This window comes from Papilio machaon, chromosome 18, assembly GCF_912999745.1.
Source record: "Papilio machaon chromosome 18, ilPapMach1.1, whole genome shotgun sequence".
NCBI classification, from domain to species: Eukaryota; Metazoa; Arthropoda; class Insecta; order Lepidoptera; family Papilionidae; genus Papilio; species Papilio machaon.
Genome location: NC_060003.1, coordinates 5,593,025 through 5,609,025, shown reverse-complemented (window position 1 = coordinate 5,609,025; position 16,001 = coordinate 5,593,025). Strand labels below are relative to the sequence as shown.

At 36.7% G+C, this 16,001-nt stretch overlaps 1 protein-coding gene across 1 annotated transcript in view; it reads left to right on the top strand.

Moving 5' to 3' along the window:
• The first annotated feature begins 67 nt into the window (after positions 1-67).
• Positions 68-16,001, top strand: part of LOC106721765 (HEAT repeat-containing protein 5B) — a 33,434-nt gene continuing 17,500 nt past the window's right edge. Inside the window, exons 1-26 of the mRNA XM_045682270.1 lie at positions 68-294; positions 1,156-1,285; positions 1,506-1,717; positions 2,170-2,317; positions 2,826-3,043; positions 3,680-3,777; positions 4,380-4,543; positions 5,007-5,140; positions 5,468-5,618; positions 6,394-6,525; positions 7,568-7,718; positions 8,730-8,918; positions 9,136-9,254; positions 9,465-9,601; positions 9,927-10,111; positions 10,192-10,286; positions 10,741-10,901; positions 11,422-11,596; positions 11,971-12,237; positions 12,382-12,571; positions 13,131-13,288; positions 13,605-13,743; positions 13,953-14,135; positions 14,514-14,632; positions 14,756-14,867; positions 15,286-15,467. Coding sequence (XP_045538226.1) covers positions 1,160-1,285; positions 1,506-1,717; positions 2,170-2,317; positions 2,826-3,043; positions 3,680-3,777; positions 4,380-4,543; positions 5,007-5,140; positions 5,468-5,618; positions 6,394-6,525; positions 7,568-7,718; positions 8,730-8,918; positions 9,136-9,254; positions 9,465-9,601; positions 9,927-10,111; positions 10,192-10,286; positions 10,741-10,901; positions 11,422-11,596; positions 11,971-12,237; positions 12,382-12,571; positions 13,131-13,288; positions 13,605-13,743; positions 13,953-14,135; positions 14,514-14,632; positions 14,756-14,867; positions 15,286-15,467 — 3,945 coding nt within the window. The 5' untranslated portion in view covers positions 68-294; positions 1,156-1,159. The remainder of the gene's footprint in view (positions 295-1,155; positions 1,286-1,505; positions 1,718-2,169; positions 2,318-2,825; positions 3,044-3,679; positions 3,778-4,379; positions 4,544-5,006; positions 5,141-5,467; positions 5,619-6,393; positions 6,526-7,567; positions 7,719-8,729; positions 8,919-9,135; positions 9,255-9,464; positions 9,602-9,926; positions 10,112-10,191; positions 10,287-10,740; positions 10,902-11,421; positions 11,597-11,970; positions 12,238-12,381; positions 12,572-13,130; positions 13,289-13,604; positions 13,744-13,952; positions 14,136-14,513; positions 14,633-14,755; positions 14,868-15,285; positions 15,468-16,001) is intronic.

Here is a 16,001-nt window from a genome sequence, read left to right as displayed (position 1 = left end):
GAATTATAATCTATACTTAAACCCAAATTGGTTGTCAATGTCAACTATTAACTTGTAAATTCAGATGTTAATTGTGGTCAATTTGATCAAATCACAATTGTAAAGTAAATTAATTGAATAGTTTACGTTGCGTTTTATCATACAGTTTTGCTTAAAAACTTGATTTCAAAGTATTTTTGCATCTTGTTCTCGAAATCCATTTCGACTGTGTCTTGTGCTTTCCATTTTATCACTAGTAATAGGAAATGAATAATCATACGTGAAACACACAGAGGAAAAAAGAAACTTTGATTGGTTTGTAGTATATATCATTATATTACTTAATAGGTAAAGATTTCTTTACAATTCAGGGTTATTTTAACCGCCTGTTTAATATTGCCTTACACGAAAGTTAATTCACAAATAATATGACGCCATTGTTTTGATATTAAAATAAATAATAACATCGTTTTTAGTAATTTTGAAAATCAATAACCTATGTCAAATATCAAAATAAAGATTATCAACCTGTTTTACATTCAAAAATGCCAGAACCTATATTATTTATTGTCCGCTTTAATATCAAAGGTACCATATAAAATAAATAATTAAAATCGCAAAAGATTCTGACTTATGTAAAAATCTTATAGAACTTCATGATAGTATGATATTTAATCGAATACTGTATGTGAAAGTACTATTTAAATAGATAAATATTATATATAGATTCCTTTTTCTTAGAATGAAATTTAAATTACAGTCTTCTCTCCTTATTTCAATACAAAATTTACTAAATACAGTAAAACCTAGATGAAGAACTGGATAAGTAAGTAACCTCTATAAGTGAGAGTCATTGACTGTCCCTGACAACTTCCATAAGCAAGAAAGACACCATTAGTGTTGTGGATTAAAACCTTCATAGATTTAAGCCTGGCTGAAACTAGAAATATGTAACATAATATAGATGTCAATGTAAATGACAGTCTACAGATATTGAGATAGAAAAGAGGTGTGTCTAGATGAATGCTTAAATAGAACCTGAAATGTGATCCCTCACATATTAGTGAGAAACCTCTATAAGCAAGAAAAATATTGCATCCTTATCCAGGTTCAACTATAAACTATGATATATATATAAAATATAACATTGAATAAATTAAACTGCATAATTTACAGCATCATGGAGGTGTCACACTCATTGACATTAAATGAGTCCGCTCTACAGCAGTTACCAGATGATAAAAAGCCTCATTTCATTTTTGAATGGCTCCGTTTCTTAGACAAGGTTCTAGTTGCAGCTCATAAGGTATGTTTGCAATAGTACACTTAATTATTAAATTGCTGTTATGAGATCATCTGTAACTAAGCAATTCACAGGAAAAATTTAAGTTTATTAGTAATTCCTGAGATTAGAAAAATTTAACTGACAACTTTTTCATTACAAAAATACAGTGTCAACACACATTTTCCCCAACTTTATTACTGTCAAAGTAGTTTTTATTTTAAAAATATTTTTTCTTATACAGTCTGATATAAAAAGCTGCCAGCAAAAACTTGTAGCCCAATTAGTCAATCTACTTCGAGAATCATTGGGCGCGCCAGCACGGAGACTGCTTGCAAGATGTCTCGCTACATTGTTCTCAGTTGGTGATACATTTCTACTGTTTGATACGGTCAACAAATGCAATGATATCATCAAAGTTAAAGATGATTCACCTTCTTACTTACCAACAAGACTGTGAGTACTGTAGTTGTAGTTTGTTTAATGCAAGACTAGCTGTTGCCCGTGACTCCGTCCGTGCGGAATTAAAAATAAAGTAAAAAATTCAATATTCATCAATATCCATTGATCCGTTTCAGAGTTACCTTCAATCAAACATCCATCCATCCATCTAAACATTTGCATTTATAATATTAGTAAGATAGAATGTTCCTATCATTTAAATTAGTGAATTTGTAAAGTTAATTAACAATTTATGTTATTAGGATATTGAAAAGCTACTGAAATACTGCAGTTTCACTTAGTAAAATAGTTGTTTTAATGAATTAATACTAAAGTTGTTTTTGATAAAAAGTACACTAAGGCTCTTCCTTAGTAAAGATGCAGAAAATATAGTATGTAGTATATACTAAGTACATAGTATTAGTATCTTAAAGTGACCATTAAACAGTGCTAATTGCTATTCTCAGGGCTGCCATTTGTTGTCTGGGAAGTATGTATGAAAAACTAGGCAGAATGATGGGAAGATCTTATGAAGAGACAGTTACAACCCTAGTGAGATCACTCAAAAGTTCCGAGTCTCAGACTAGATTGGAAATTATGATTACTTTGGAGAAGGTATGTAATTTTTTTTATTGTTTATGAATATGTTTGAGGTCTATTACTTATATTCAAAACTTATGGCGGCTTGTGGTTACTCTTATGTATCTCTTTAAACTGCAACCCATTACATTGCACACCTTTTTCAGATTGTTTTGTTAAAGAATTTTATTGCTCAATTGTTTGTTAAAAGTTAGTGTTTTGGTGGCTCAGGGGTTAAGCACTTGACTTGCAATATGTAGGTCCTGGGTTTGGATCCCGCCATTTTTTTTTAAGAAAGAAAACATTGTGACGTAATCTGCACTTATTTGCGAAGAATTCAAAGATATGTGTGAAGTCAACCAACCCGCACTGGGCCAGCATGGTTGACTATAGCTTAGTCACCCCTAATTTAGGATAGGCTCCTAAGTGGGGACATCTAGTAAGCCGATGAGGATGATGATAAAGTTATGATGACACTACAGACTATGCGTCTACAAAATGAGGTGATATTCAATGTTGCAGTTAATATATATTGTTGGTTTAGATCTGTCTAGGCATGGGCACTGCGGCGGGTGCGGCACTGCGCGAGGTGTCGCGTGCGGCTCGCGGGGCGTTGCTCAGTGAGCGTGCGTACGCGGTGCGTGCGGCCGCTGCGTGCGCGATGCGACGCGTCTTGCCGTTGATGCGACTCGCTCCCGCTGATGTTGATGCGATCGCGGCCGCCTGTTTACGTGCTGCTCATCCAAGTGATTATGGACTAAGGTTAGTTTAGTATTTAAAAGATTTTTAGGATGTTATGTTTGTAGAGTTCTTTTTTTTGGAACATTTAAACTAGCTCTATGGATGTTGCCACGGAGCAAGAAGACTGCCTCTCCTTAGAAAAAAAATATAAACTACTTGAAATATTAAGATATTTACATAAATAACTTAAAAAAAAGTTGTCAGTTTTTTCATTCCCTAGCCAATAAGCATAAGCTTTGTTATGTAAAAAATCCTACCTACTCTTCTACCCCTTCCTAGATCTAACCTAGATCATCGGCTGACGATATCCTTGAAGCCAAATTAGTATTAATCCTGAGCTGCATATGAAATTACTCGAATTGTTCCTGTATAAGGATGTCTCCTACGAATAAGGGCCAATGGGCAATTGACAACTTTACAGGAGAGGCTCTCAAAGTTACAATCAAATAGGAAAATATTCCACATAGGTCCTTTTACTTTTGCAAAAAAACATGTTTACACATGTAAATGTGTATTTGTGTTTAACGCATGTTGTTAATTAGACTAAGATGTAGTTTTTAACATAAAAAAGTAAAATCATCAATTTGTTACTTTGGCCATTATACATAGATTCTATCATATGTTATATGAGTATATTATCTATTAATGATATATCAGGTGTGCAGTGGCAGAACTTCTTGGTTCACTGATAGCCACAACTCAAGCGGGAGAACTCACCAATGCTAATACTAAGATGAAGATGGGTATTCAGTCAGGTATAGTTTTGAACACTATTCTAACATACAATAATATATAATCTAAGTAACAAATGAGGCCCTCCCCCAGTCACCCCTAACTTAGGGTAGGCTCTGAGGCCATGAGAGCCAGAATGGCCTAATTATTTAACCAATAGTTAAGATAAACGCACTTAGATTAGTGTAGGTCTGTCAAACTTTAAATTTATGTGCGCTAATATGGTAATTTTAATGCCGTGTATGAAAAAAAATGTTGAACTAAATTTTAGGCTACTATGACACTATGACATTTACTGTTTAGAGCTGGTTTATCAATTAAATTCATTATTGAAAAAATGACTGGCAACTCTGGCTCTTATGATCTCATATTAAGTAGTTAATGTATTGTAAATTATGTATTTACACATATTTTTGGTGTAGTTTTTTAAAAAAAAATAATTTTGATGATAAAATTGAAATTAAAAAAAAACATGATTGTGTTATTTAATAGCATGAACGAAAAGGTTTTTTTAATTTATCAATATCTAGATGAGAGACAGATAAATGTTAATATATTCAGATTATTTTTTTAAGATTTCATACAAATTTTATGTGATTTTTTGATTTTTTTGTCATGGTTTTAGTTCAACAAAGCAAGAAGGATCCACAAAAGAATGTGGTGTCATTAGATGAAGCTCTCAACCTACTAATGGGTGCGTTCCTAAGAGGTGGTACATCCTTCCTTAAGGGTGATATCATCAAATCAGGTTCCGGAGTGAACAGAGAAGTTAGAGTTTGTGTTACACATGTGAGTATTATTCGTTAATATTTGTTATAATTGAATATCGGAGTTTTAATGTTATAAATTTTACTTAATATGTCAACATGATTGTTATTACTTAATTTATGACTTAATAGCTGTCACCCGCAAATCCGTCTGCGTGTAATTAAAAAAAACTTATTTAGTAACCTAAGTGTTCTTACACACTGTGTTCTACATATGTACCATATAACTGCGACCGCGACTCCAGCCGCTAGGAATTAAAAAACACAATAAGTAGCCTATGTGTTCTTCCAGATGATTATGATCTACATCTATGCCAAATTTCATCGAGATATGTTAAGCCGTTCTGGAGATACCTTCAAACAAACATCCATCCATCTAAACATTCGCATTTATAATATTAGTTAGCTAATAGGATTTTTTTGTATCTACCAAGGTCTGAATTCTAATTATTCTTGCTAACGAATCTTTTTTTTTTTAATTTCAGGCATATGTAATCTTCGTACAGAACATGGGCGGTGTGTGGTTAGAACGTAATATGACTACTTTCCTCACGCATGTTCTAGATTTAGTGGCAAATCCTAAAGCCGCTAGTTCACATGTAGATGCTGTTTATTCTAGGTATGTAGTACATATGGATATGTTAATGTGTTTATTATATAACATATATAGGGTATTTCCCGTTGGGACGTTCGGCCTATCGATTGTTTGGATTAAATCGGTCCAATGGTAATTTTTTTTATTTAATACAATACAATATAATTTTATTTGTAATATATAAATTACAGGTTATATAAATAAAATACTGTGAAATCAATCGGCCCAATAGGAAAAAAAAATCCCATTGGGCTGATTAATCGATAAGCTGATCAGTTCAATGGGAAAAATCCCAGACAAAATCGATACAAGTTATGACTTAATGTTATATTCTTATGTTATTTTTTTTAGGAAGTGCATAAACTACATATTACGCAATACTCTGGGCAAAATGTTGGGAGAGAAAGCTCAAGCATCGGCCTGCAAAGAAATCATACAGATTGTGGCCAAACAGATGAACAGTATTGACTTCAACCCGGAGAATGCCAAGGATTGTAATCAGGTATTCTATCATCATCTCCTTGATCTTGTCCCACCTACATAGGTTCGGTGCACCAGGTTTCCATCCTCCAAATAAATCTGTCTTCCGTCATCTCCATTGTCACCCCCGTCTTGATCATGTCACCTTTCAGGCAATCCATCCATCTCTTCCTAGGCCTACTTCTACCGGTGTACCATTATTGCTAAGTATCTATTATATATTATACTAGCTGTAGCGCGCGACTTCGTCTACGAGAATTTTCCTAATTGCCAAAATTTTCCGAAATCCAATTGATGGAGAATAGCACGCATAGAAGCAGAATATTCCACCTTCCTATTCGTCCACTACTCTGTTAAATCTACTTCCCCTATCATAATTTCCTTGTACTAAAATGGTGGGAAGGGAAGGACTAAAATTAGGCCTCCGGCACCACACTCATTAGACTGTACACGGAATTGCTGCCAGTTAAGGCTTGTTTTCTGTCTGGTTAATACATGCTGTTACTCGATTAGACACTGTTATAAGTTTTTATCTTGTACTAAGAAAAAGCTTATTTGAACTGTTTCTTGTTTTTTTATATCAACAAATATTCTTTGTTCAAAAAAATATGTCAAAGTCGCCAAAGAGTAAAAGTCCTCTCTGCCTGGCACATAGAGTATCTTACCAATTTTTTTTAAATCTATTAAGGCATTGGAATTCCCAAACAAATTTTAACTTACTGGTGTTGCTACATGCTTCTTGTATTGCCAGCGTCATCTAAAAAAACTTACTCATCTATTAATTGTTTTTTTTACAGGAGACATTGTTCAGTCAGCACCTGTTGGTGTGCGCGCTGTCGGAGGCTGGAGAGCTGGCGCAGCAGCTCGGCACCTCAGTTCATAACCTGCTCACAGACACATCACTTAACATGATCGATACTATATTTACGGTTAGACTTATTATATATTTAAAGTCATCATCATCAGCTCACTATACGTCCTCACTGAGGAGCTCAGAGCCTACCCTAAGTTAGGAGTGACTAGGTCATAGTCAACCACAGCCAAGTGCGGGTTGACTTCAAATATATCTTCGAATTTCTTCTCAGATATGTCAGATAAATGTACATATGTAAATCGGGAATCGAAAAACACATTAGTATATGGCGGGATTCGAACCCAGGACCTGTAGATTGCAAGTCAAGTGATTAACCCCTGAGCCACTGATGCTCTGATTTTTAAGTATCTTTGTAAAAATGTTTAAAAAACTAGCTAATACCATGTAATTGGTGTTGCCAACTGAAAATTATAAACCCGAAGGTAGCCAGTAAAAATTTCTACCAGTGACATCTTACGGAAGGAATAAAAAGCGTATGAAGTTATTAATTATAGAAATTTTTTTATTTCATAAATAATTCACCTTATGTTATTTCAGAGTAATTTATCAATATTCCAAATGTTATGTAGATTTATTCAGCAGTTGTGGAGTAACGTTGTAACAAATCTACATGTATGTCCTACATGGATGTCCATTCTCACAAATTTGTCATGCATGTAGACGTAATATAGTAAGAAATAAGATTAAAAAAAAACTTGTGAGCCGTCATAGGACGCCTGGCAGATGTGAAACATCGTGTGTGTACAATATGCATAAAATATTAAATATTATAATTAAATGAATAAATAAATAATAATAATAATGATAATTATAATTATAATTTAGCGTACCTCAGCGTACACTCTACTACACATAAAATATATATATATATATATGTATACCTTAGTATAGCGTGGCGACCCGTCGCCACGGCAAGTGTCGCCACGCCAACAATTCGGTTTACAAGTGAGCCTATAGATGTTTCACATCAAAAAAGTATTGTCTAACCTGGATTGGCGTGAAACTTTTATAAGTGAGAGTCATTAAGCGAGAGTCTCTTTAATTCTCTTTTATCTAGGTTCGACTGTAATTTAAATTATTAAATTATTATTTTTCAGGTGTTGCAACATCCGTGTGTCGCTGCACGTCTGGCTGCGGCGCGTTGCTTGCGTGGTGTTTGCGAAGCTCTACCAGCACAGATCGCACCTCTACTGGACAGATGTGTGGATGCACTGGATGCACCCAGACCCACCCCTCATCACATATCTGGTAAAACACAAGCTTTACTTTGGGTTTCTGAGACCAAAAGTGAGTCATTATCTTTGTCAAAATAGATATAGTGTTTTGGTTTTTGGTCTCAGAAACCCACCGTTAGTTCTATATTTTTTTATTTATCTATCTATCTATATATATAAAAGAAAGTCGTGTTAGTTACACTATTTATAACTCAAGAACGGCTGAATCGATTTGACTGAAAATTGGTGGGCAGGTAGCTTAGAACCAGGAAAAGGACATAGGATAATTTTTACCCCGTTTTTTATTTTTTATTTTTTATTCCGCGCGGACGGAGTCGCGGGTTAAAGCTAGTATCCTATATAGAGTTGATAGTATGTTTCAGTAATTTTATTCCAGATCCGTTAACTGTTGTCTTTTCTAAATAAAATTAGGATATTAACCTTAACTATTATCTGTAACGACTAACTGTAACTAAAATTTGTAAATCATGTTATATCGCTCTAAATACCTAAAAAAAAGTTCAATCAACAAATGAAATAAGTATACCAATAATACAAAACATAGTTTATATATTTATTTTTTGTAATCAATACCCACTTTTTAATATGACACAGAGGAACTCTAGAGCTGTTACTATTATAAAGGTTGTATAATTCAATTCAATAGAAATAGGAAATTACATTTACACATTTCATTGGCTGATAAAGTTATTTATTATCTATGGATCTAATTTGGATGGTTGATAATTTTAATAGTCTATGATTACAGCCTTATTAATTGTATACATTGTTTTCTTTATTTCTCTTTTATAATGACCTAGCTATTACCCGCGACGTCGTCCGCGTGGAATAAAAAAAAACATATTATCTAGCCTATAAAATAACCTATGTGTTCTTCCAGATTATGATCTACATCTATGCCAAATTACATCAAGATCTGTTAACCTTTTCCAGAGATACCTTCTAACAAACATCCATCTATCCATCCATCCATCTAAACATTCGCATTTATAATATTAGTAAGATTCGAGTATACATTGTGCAGGTTATTCTGCGGCGCTGGCTGCAATACTGGGGGTGGTGAGCAGGTCACCGCTGGGAGTACCACATGGGCGTGGCAAGGTGGCCTTCAATGCAGCTGAGCAGCTGCTGCGCTCAGCCGGACAGAGCAGCCGTCTCACCGCAGCCAGGACCAATGCTGGCTGGCTTATTGTTGGCGCTATATGTACTTTAGGTAACACAAATACACTATTTGTTAATTAAATAACAAAAAAAAACTCAAATACCTCTATTATGGAAAGAATAAATACCTGCCCAATGTTTTATATTGTTCAGTTAAATTAACACGTCTATAAGAAGTTCGAATAGGCCAAGTGGAGTTTTTTTTTGACTTGATGGCAAAATCAAAATGTACACGAATTGTGTACAGTTTAATGTAATCCGTGTTACAGGTGTTCCAGTGGTACGAGGTCTTCTGCCACGTATGCTGCTGCTCTGGAGGAACAGCTTCCCGCGTTCCGCCAAGGAACTAGAGTCGGAAAAGGCCAGGGGAGATGCGTTCACTTGGCAGGTAATGGAATGCATGTGTTCACATTTAAAAAAAATATTGAAAATATAACAACATTATATAAAAAAATAGCCTATGTCACTCAGGGATAATATAGCTATGTAATAGTGAAAGAATTTTTGAAATCGAACTTGTAGTTTTTAAGTTTATTAGTTACAAACATACAAAAACGAAACTTTCCTTCTTATAATTACTTACTACTTTGTTACTTAGGTGACATTAGAAGGTCGTGCAGGCGCACTATCAGCACTCCACAGTCTGCTTATTCACTGTCCATCACTGGTACACAATGATGACACCGCCAAACGTCTCACGCAGCCCATAGATGGAGCCATCGCTGTTCTTACCAAGTAAGTGTTCAATTATTATTATATGACTTTTTTTTTTTTGCTTTTTTGTAATATTGCATGTAATTTTCTTATATTATATAAAAGAGAATTTCTGGATGTATGGATGGATGGATGTTTGTTGGCAAGTGTAGGACTTAAGATTGTTTCCATAAATTTTATTTTTGTTTTGTCAAAAACAAATTTTATTTTAATATTTATGTAACTAGTTTTTATGAAAAATAACTAACTAACGTTTTGTTTTGACTATTGAATATATTTTGAACATTTTGAAGATAATTTGTATTACGATAATTTTCATTTTCATACGTAATCTTTTTTTTAACAGTGTGAGTACAGTCGTACGTAATTACGGTGGTGCTCTAAAAGCTCCGGCAGCGTTACTCCGTCTCCGACTGTACCAGGCGTGCGGTGCGCTGGGCGGGGCCGGCGCGCCCGCAGCGCCACTGTTGCGTCTGCTCGCCGCTGAGCTGGCGGGCTCGGCGGACCCTAGCGGGGCTAATGTTGCTACTGGTAAGATACTGCGACATTACAGTATATCTACTTGATATAGTCACCATTTCATCTTAATACGGGTTATAAAACTTTTTCAGGCATTTTGAGGAATGCAATGCACCCCCGAGATACTATATTGCTGGGTGAAGAAGGTTGGATCTATGAAACTGATCATGCTGAAATTGAAGAACAGGTATGTTTTAATTGATGTCTGAGTTATTTACTGATGTATACTGAACGGAACGTACTGAACGAAGTATGCTGAGTAACTTCATCATCATCAACTCACTATACGTCCCCACTACGGGGCACGGATTCTACCCTAAGTTAGGGGTGACTAGGCCATAGTCAACCACGCTGACCAAGTGCGGGTTGACTTCACACATATCTTTGAATTTCTTCTCAGATATGTGCAGTATCACGATGTTTTCCTTCATCGTAAGAACGTCGGATAAATGTACTTAAGTAAATCGAAAATCGAAATACACATTGATACATAGCGGGATTCGAACCCAGGACTTGCAGATTGCAAGCCAAGTCCTTAACCCCTGAGCCACCAACGTTCTCTGAGTAACTTAACAAAGTATAATCTCTGAATGAACAAATAAATTGAATGAAGGAAGTATACTGAGTGAATGTATTTTCAGTTGATTTCACCGCTGAGTGCGAGCGGATCTGGTGCGCTGGAGCATGATCCGTGCTGTTTGTACCGCGGTGCTGGTGGTGCACAGCCTCTGGGCGTGGCTGTTATTGACGCCTCTGTACTGCTGTTCCCGCAGATATTCTCCAGAGCAGCTAACAAACACAGGTCAGTGAACGAATGAATGAATTGCGATTTAATTTTGTTGCTCTCGAATATTAGTGTTAGTGAAGGTTGGTGATTATTGGATAGTTTTATTCATACACATTTTTTATATCATTAATTCGCCGAAATAGCGAAGAGACTGGTGCCCACAAACATCCACAATTGGAGATGCGTTGTCTACCTTCAGTCGGCGGTGGAGGGGACGCACCGAAAAAAATATATAAAAGAAATTTCTTTTTCGTACGCTTCCTCTCTTCCATCAAATCTACTCTTCCTCATCCTTTGCTTGAAAGATTAGGCTGGGAAAAGAAGAGGACTAATATTAGGCCTCCAGCACAACACTTCTCAGGCTGTACGCGGAATTGCTTCCACTTCACTTCTATCTTCTGTGTGGTCGTAGTATTGCACCGGGATACCAACCAATTCTTGCAACAGATGCTGGAGCTTGCGCCTATCACTGTTAAACAAATTTAAATTAAATAATAGGGAGTGAGCAAAATAATTTGTTTGTTGTGTTATCCAGACAACAGATGCTGGAGCACTTTGCGGAGTGCATCAAGATGTCGAAAGGTGGTCGTCAGGAGGCGATACAGATCAATGTGTACACCGCGCTGCTGCTCGCTCTCCGCGCACTCGCTGATACCAAGACCTCGCTGGGACAGGAACCTGTCAAGAATGTTGCGATAGAACTTATTATTGTATGTACTCTTAGAAATAATGTGCTACATTTTACTGTGACGTCAATGTCTTGAATGTAAACATTTGTGACTCCATAATTATTAAAAACTTAATTCCGTCATCCGGCTCGAAGGACCTCATGCTACTTGTTTAAAATCCTTCCATTTACCTAATTTGAATGATTTCTTATTTAATATATTAAACTAGCCTTTACCCGCGACTCCGTCCGCGCGGAATAAAAAATAGAAAACGGGGTAAAAATTATCCTATGTCCGTTTCCTGGTTCTAAGCTATCTGCCCACCAATTTTCAGTCAAATCGATTCGGCCGTTCTTGAGTTATAAATAGTGTAACTAACACAATGTTCTTTTATATATATAGATTATACTTTCCAGAATGGTCTATCATCAAACAGCGTGACAGTGCGTGCGGCTGCCGCGTCGTGTGCGGGTCGACTGTGCGGCTGCGTGACGGACTCTGACTCGCAGGCGTTGAGTGAGCGTGTGGTGGCACTGGCCCGTACTGCGCCAAGTCGTACTGTCCGTGCTGCAGCAGCTGCTGCTGTTGGTGCAGTGCAGCGTGCTAGGGGTGCAGCCTCCAGCGCTGCAGCACTGCCTGTATTGCGTGCGCTTGCGCAAGATACAGCCGCTGTTGAACTACAAGTGAGTTTTGATGAATTTGTAAGTGTTTTGCTGTGTAATTTTTTCTCTCTATTAACAGGATTTGAATGTGTTTGAATAGTCTTGGTAATTTGAGATATTTAATTATATTCTTTAAGAAAATTTTTTGATTCCTATTATTTCCAGGTGTGGTCGTTGCACGCACTATCAGTGCTTGTGGATGCGTCAGGTCCTATGTTCCGTGGCCACGTGGAGTCCACACTCAACTTGGCGCTGAAGCTGCTGTTCAGTTCGCCACCGTACCAGGAGGATCTGCACCGTGCTATCGGTCGTCTGCTCTCCGCTCTCATTACAGTTGTCGGTCCCGAATTACAAGGTATGAACAAATATACTACGACACCTTTAGAACCAACGCCAAAATTAAATTAAATAAATAAATAAACTTAGAATTCTATATATGTTTAACGTCATGACCATCTTACTAATATTATAAATGCGAATGTTTAAATGGATGGATAGATGTTTGTTTGAATGTATCTCTGGAACGGCTGCGTGGATCTTGATGAAATTTGGCACAGATGTAGAACATAGTCTGGAGGAACACATAAGCTTTTTTTTTAATTTCGCGCGGACGGAGGCGCGGGCGACAGCTAGAATGAAAATAAGTGTTTTATCTATACTAATATTATAAAGAAAAAATGATTTGATTGTATGCTTGTATTGAATAGGCTTTAAAACTTAGGAACCGATTTGAAAAAATCTTTCACTTCAGGGAAGCTACACTATGGTGACATGGGTTATATTTATTACAATTTTTTTATTCTGCTCGGATGAAGTCGCGGACAACTGCTAGTTAGAAATATTTAAAAAAATAATTTTAACGTAATGCAGAGTTTGGTTTGTAACAATGTGTGTTTGATATTGTTTTGTACTAGCTGGCGGCGGCGCAGTGAGCCGGTTCATCTGCGCGTGCGCAGCGCTGCAGGAGTGCGGAGGTGGTGGAGCTCGTGCGGAGAGCATCGGCTGTCTGCAGCAGCTGCAGATGTTCTCGCCGCGCAGCATCAACCTGCATCTGCTAGTCCCTCAGCTATGCGTCAGTACATTACGTTGGAATATTGTATAAATCATAATTAAATGGATGGATGTATGGATGGAACAAATATAGATTGCAGCGTGGAATAGCGTTTAGGTTATCTTTTAATTTCACACATTAATATTATAAATGCAAATGTTTAGATGGATGGATGTTTGTATGAAGGTATCTCCAGAACGGCTCAACGGATCTTGATGAATTTGACATAGAGGTAGAGCAAAGTCTAAAAGAACATAAAGACTATAAGTTATCTTTTTTATTCCGCGCGGAAGGAGTTGCAGGCGACAGCTAGTGAAATATAAAAAACAATTTCTAGCGAGATTTATCAAGCTCCGAGCTGGCAGTACGACGAGCTGCGCTGTGCTGCTTACGTCAGCTGTCTCAGAAAGAGGCGGCCGAGGTTTGCCGCTATGCGCTACTAGCGAAGGACCATGTACCAGCTAAACCATACTGTGGTAAGTCAAACTCAAACTGTTTATTTTATCGTAAACTATTAAAATGTCCGTCATGATGATTACTCAGCTGGATTCGCGTTCGAGATTGTAATTAGTCGGTGCCGACTACGAGCTATTTAATCATGAGTTTTGTCGTTTTACTTAGTTTAATAAATTGTATATTACTGTAGTGTATATGTTAATTATGAATGATATTTATATTTGTTTAGGTGTGACAATAACAAGTAGCGGACTACCGGGCGCGTTGTTCGCATACTTGGACACTGAGCGTGACAGCGCTGCGCAGTCGCACGCGCGCGACACGCTCGCCTGCTGTCTGCTCGCGGCGGCGGGCGCTCGCAGACTGAACGAATGGCTGCAGCTTGCTAAGCGAGTGCTTACCTTACGACTGGGTACGTCACCGTGCAATTTGGTGCATTATTCTTGTTTACATCATTCCAGTCCAGCAAATGACGTCTTCACTGGATTACAACTGGAAAGTATAAGTACTATTCTGGAATGTTATAGTGCGGATTTATATATTTTCAGGTGTAGTAATCCAGTATTGTGTACTTTTGCTGTACTGGAATAATGTAAATTGGGCATTAATGTTCTTAGTACGTCATCATGTAATTTGGTATGCATGAGCGTAAACTAAAATTGTGGTTTTCTTCTGTGAAATTGTGAGCAGCTATGAAATTTGGATGACTGTTCACAAGTAACTAAAATTTAAAATTTTAGTATGAATAGATTTTTTTTTTTGGTTATTAAAATGTATTTTTTTTTTCTAGAGGACACCACAAATCAAGAAATGGATTTCGACGGTGAAGGTGATGACGATCAAGTGGAATTCCACGCGGAGTCGGAACAATCAACACATCCGGCTATTCAGCCGAGATGGTCCACTAAGGTATCTAATACTTTATATAACATTGCTTTTTGTGTAATATTTTAAATAGAAAATTATAATAGACCATAGTTTATATAACAGGACTCTTGAAATTCTAAGTAATTTTATCTTTTTTAATTTCAGGTGTTTGCGATGGAATGCATTCAGAAAATGATGGGTGCGTGCGAAGCGACCGGCGACAGCGCACATTTCGATCTAGTTAAAGCTAAAGAGAAACTGCAAAATGATCCTAACGGTATATTATCTTTTATATACATTGCTTTATTTATATTATTTATATTAAACTAGCTTTTACCCGCGATCCCGTCCGCCCGGAATAAAAAAAAATAGAAAAGGGGGTAAAAATTATCCTATGTCCGTTTCCTGGTTCTAAGCTATCTGTCCACCAGTTTTCAGTCAAATCGATTCAGCCGTTCTTGAGTTATAAATAGTGTAACTAACACGACTTTCTTTTATATATATAGATTGTGTATCCTTTGTACTGTATTTTTTAAATTCTACTTACTAACATAAATGTGTGAATTATTTTTGATATTTATTTTATTTATTTATTTTGGATATCAAGCGACTAGAATTTAAAAAAATTAGTTGTTAGGTTAAAAATTAGGTTAAAAATTTAGTAGTTTTCCTTACGTTTTTTTTATCATGTCCAGGCGACTACCTATCCCTGCACGTATCAGACTTGGTACGTATGGCGTTTGTGGGAGCAACTGGTGAGTCTGATGCACTGCGGCTGGCGGGACTCCGCACTCTGCAGACCATCATACAGCTGTTCGCACGTGCACCGGAGCCAGACTTCCCCGGACATCTGCTACTCGAGCAGTATCAGGCGCAGGTAAGATAGGAAAAATACCTGGTACTCATTGGTAGACTTTTAGATAAAAATGGTTATTGTGAGAAAATTATAAAAGATAGATATATGCTATCGCGGACTTTTATTTAGCACATTTAAAGAGCTACAATTCTTCCATACATCATTTTTATGTAGGTCCTATAGTTTAGCCTACGTAAGCGCTGAAAGCAAAATTGTCCCTAATTTTCGCAACAAATTTTGAAGCTACGAGGCATGCCTTTTAAGTTTTGTCGTTTGAAGAAAAAAACACAACTAGAATCTTATAGTACTTTTTATTGTTTTTACAGGTATTCACCACGTAGCTTAATACACTTTTCCATTCGCTCAAACCAGTTATTATAACATTTATTCCACTCTAAAGTGGGGGTGTTGAAAATGGCTCACTTGAAAGCGTCGACTGCTTCTTCACCGGGCTGGAACCTTTGACCACAAAGACTTTTCTTAATTTTAGGAAATGTAAAGAAATCGTTAGGGCTTAGGTCAGGACTGTATGGAGGATGGTCAAGAATTTCTACT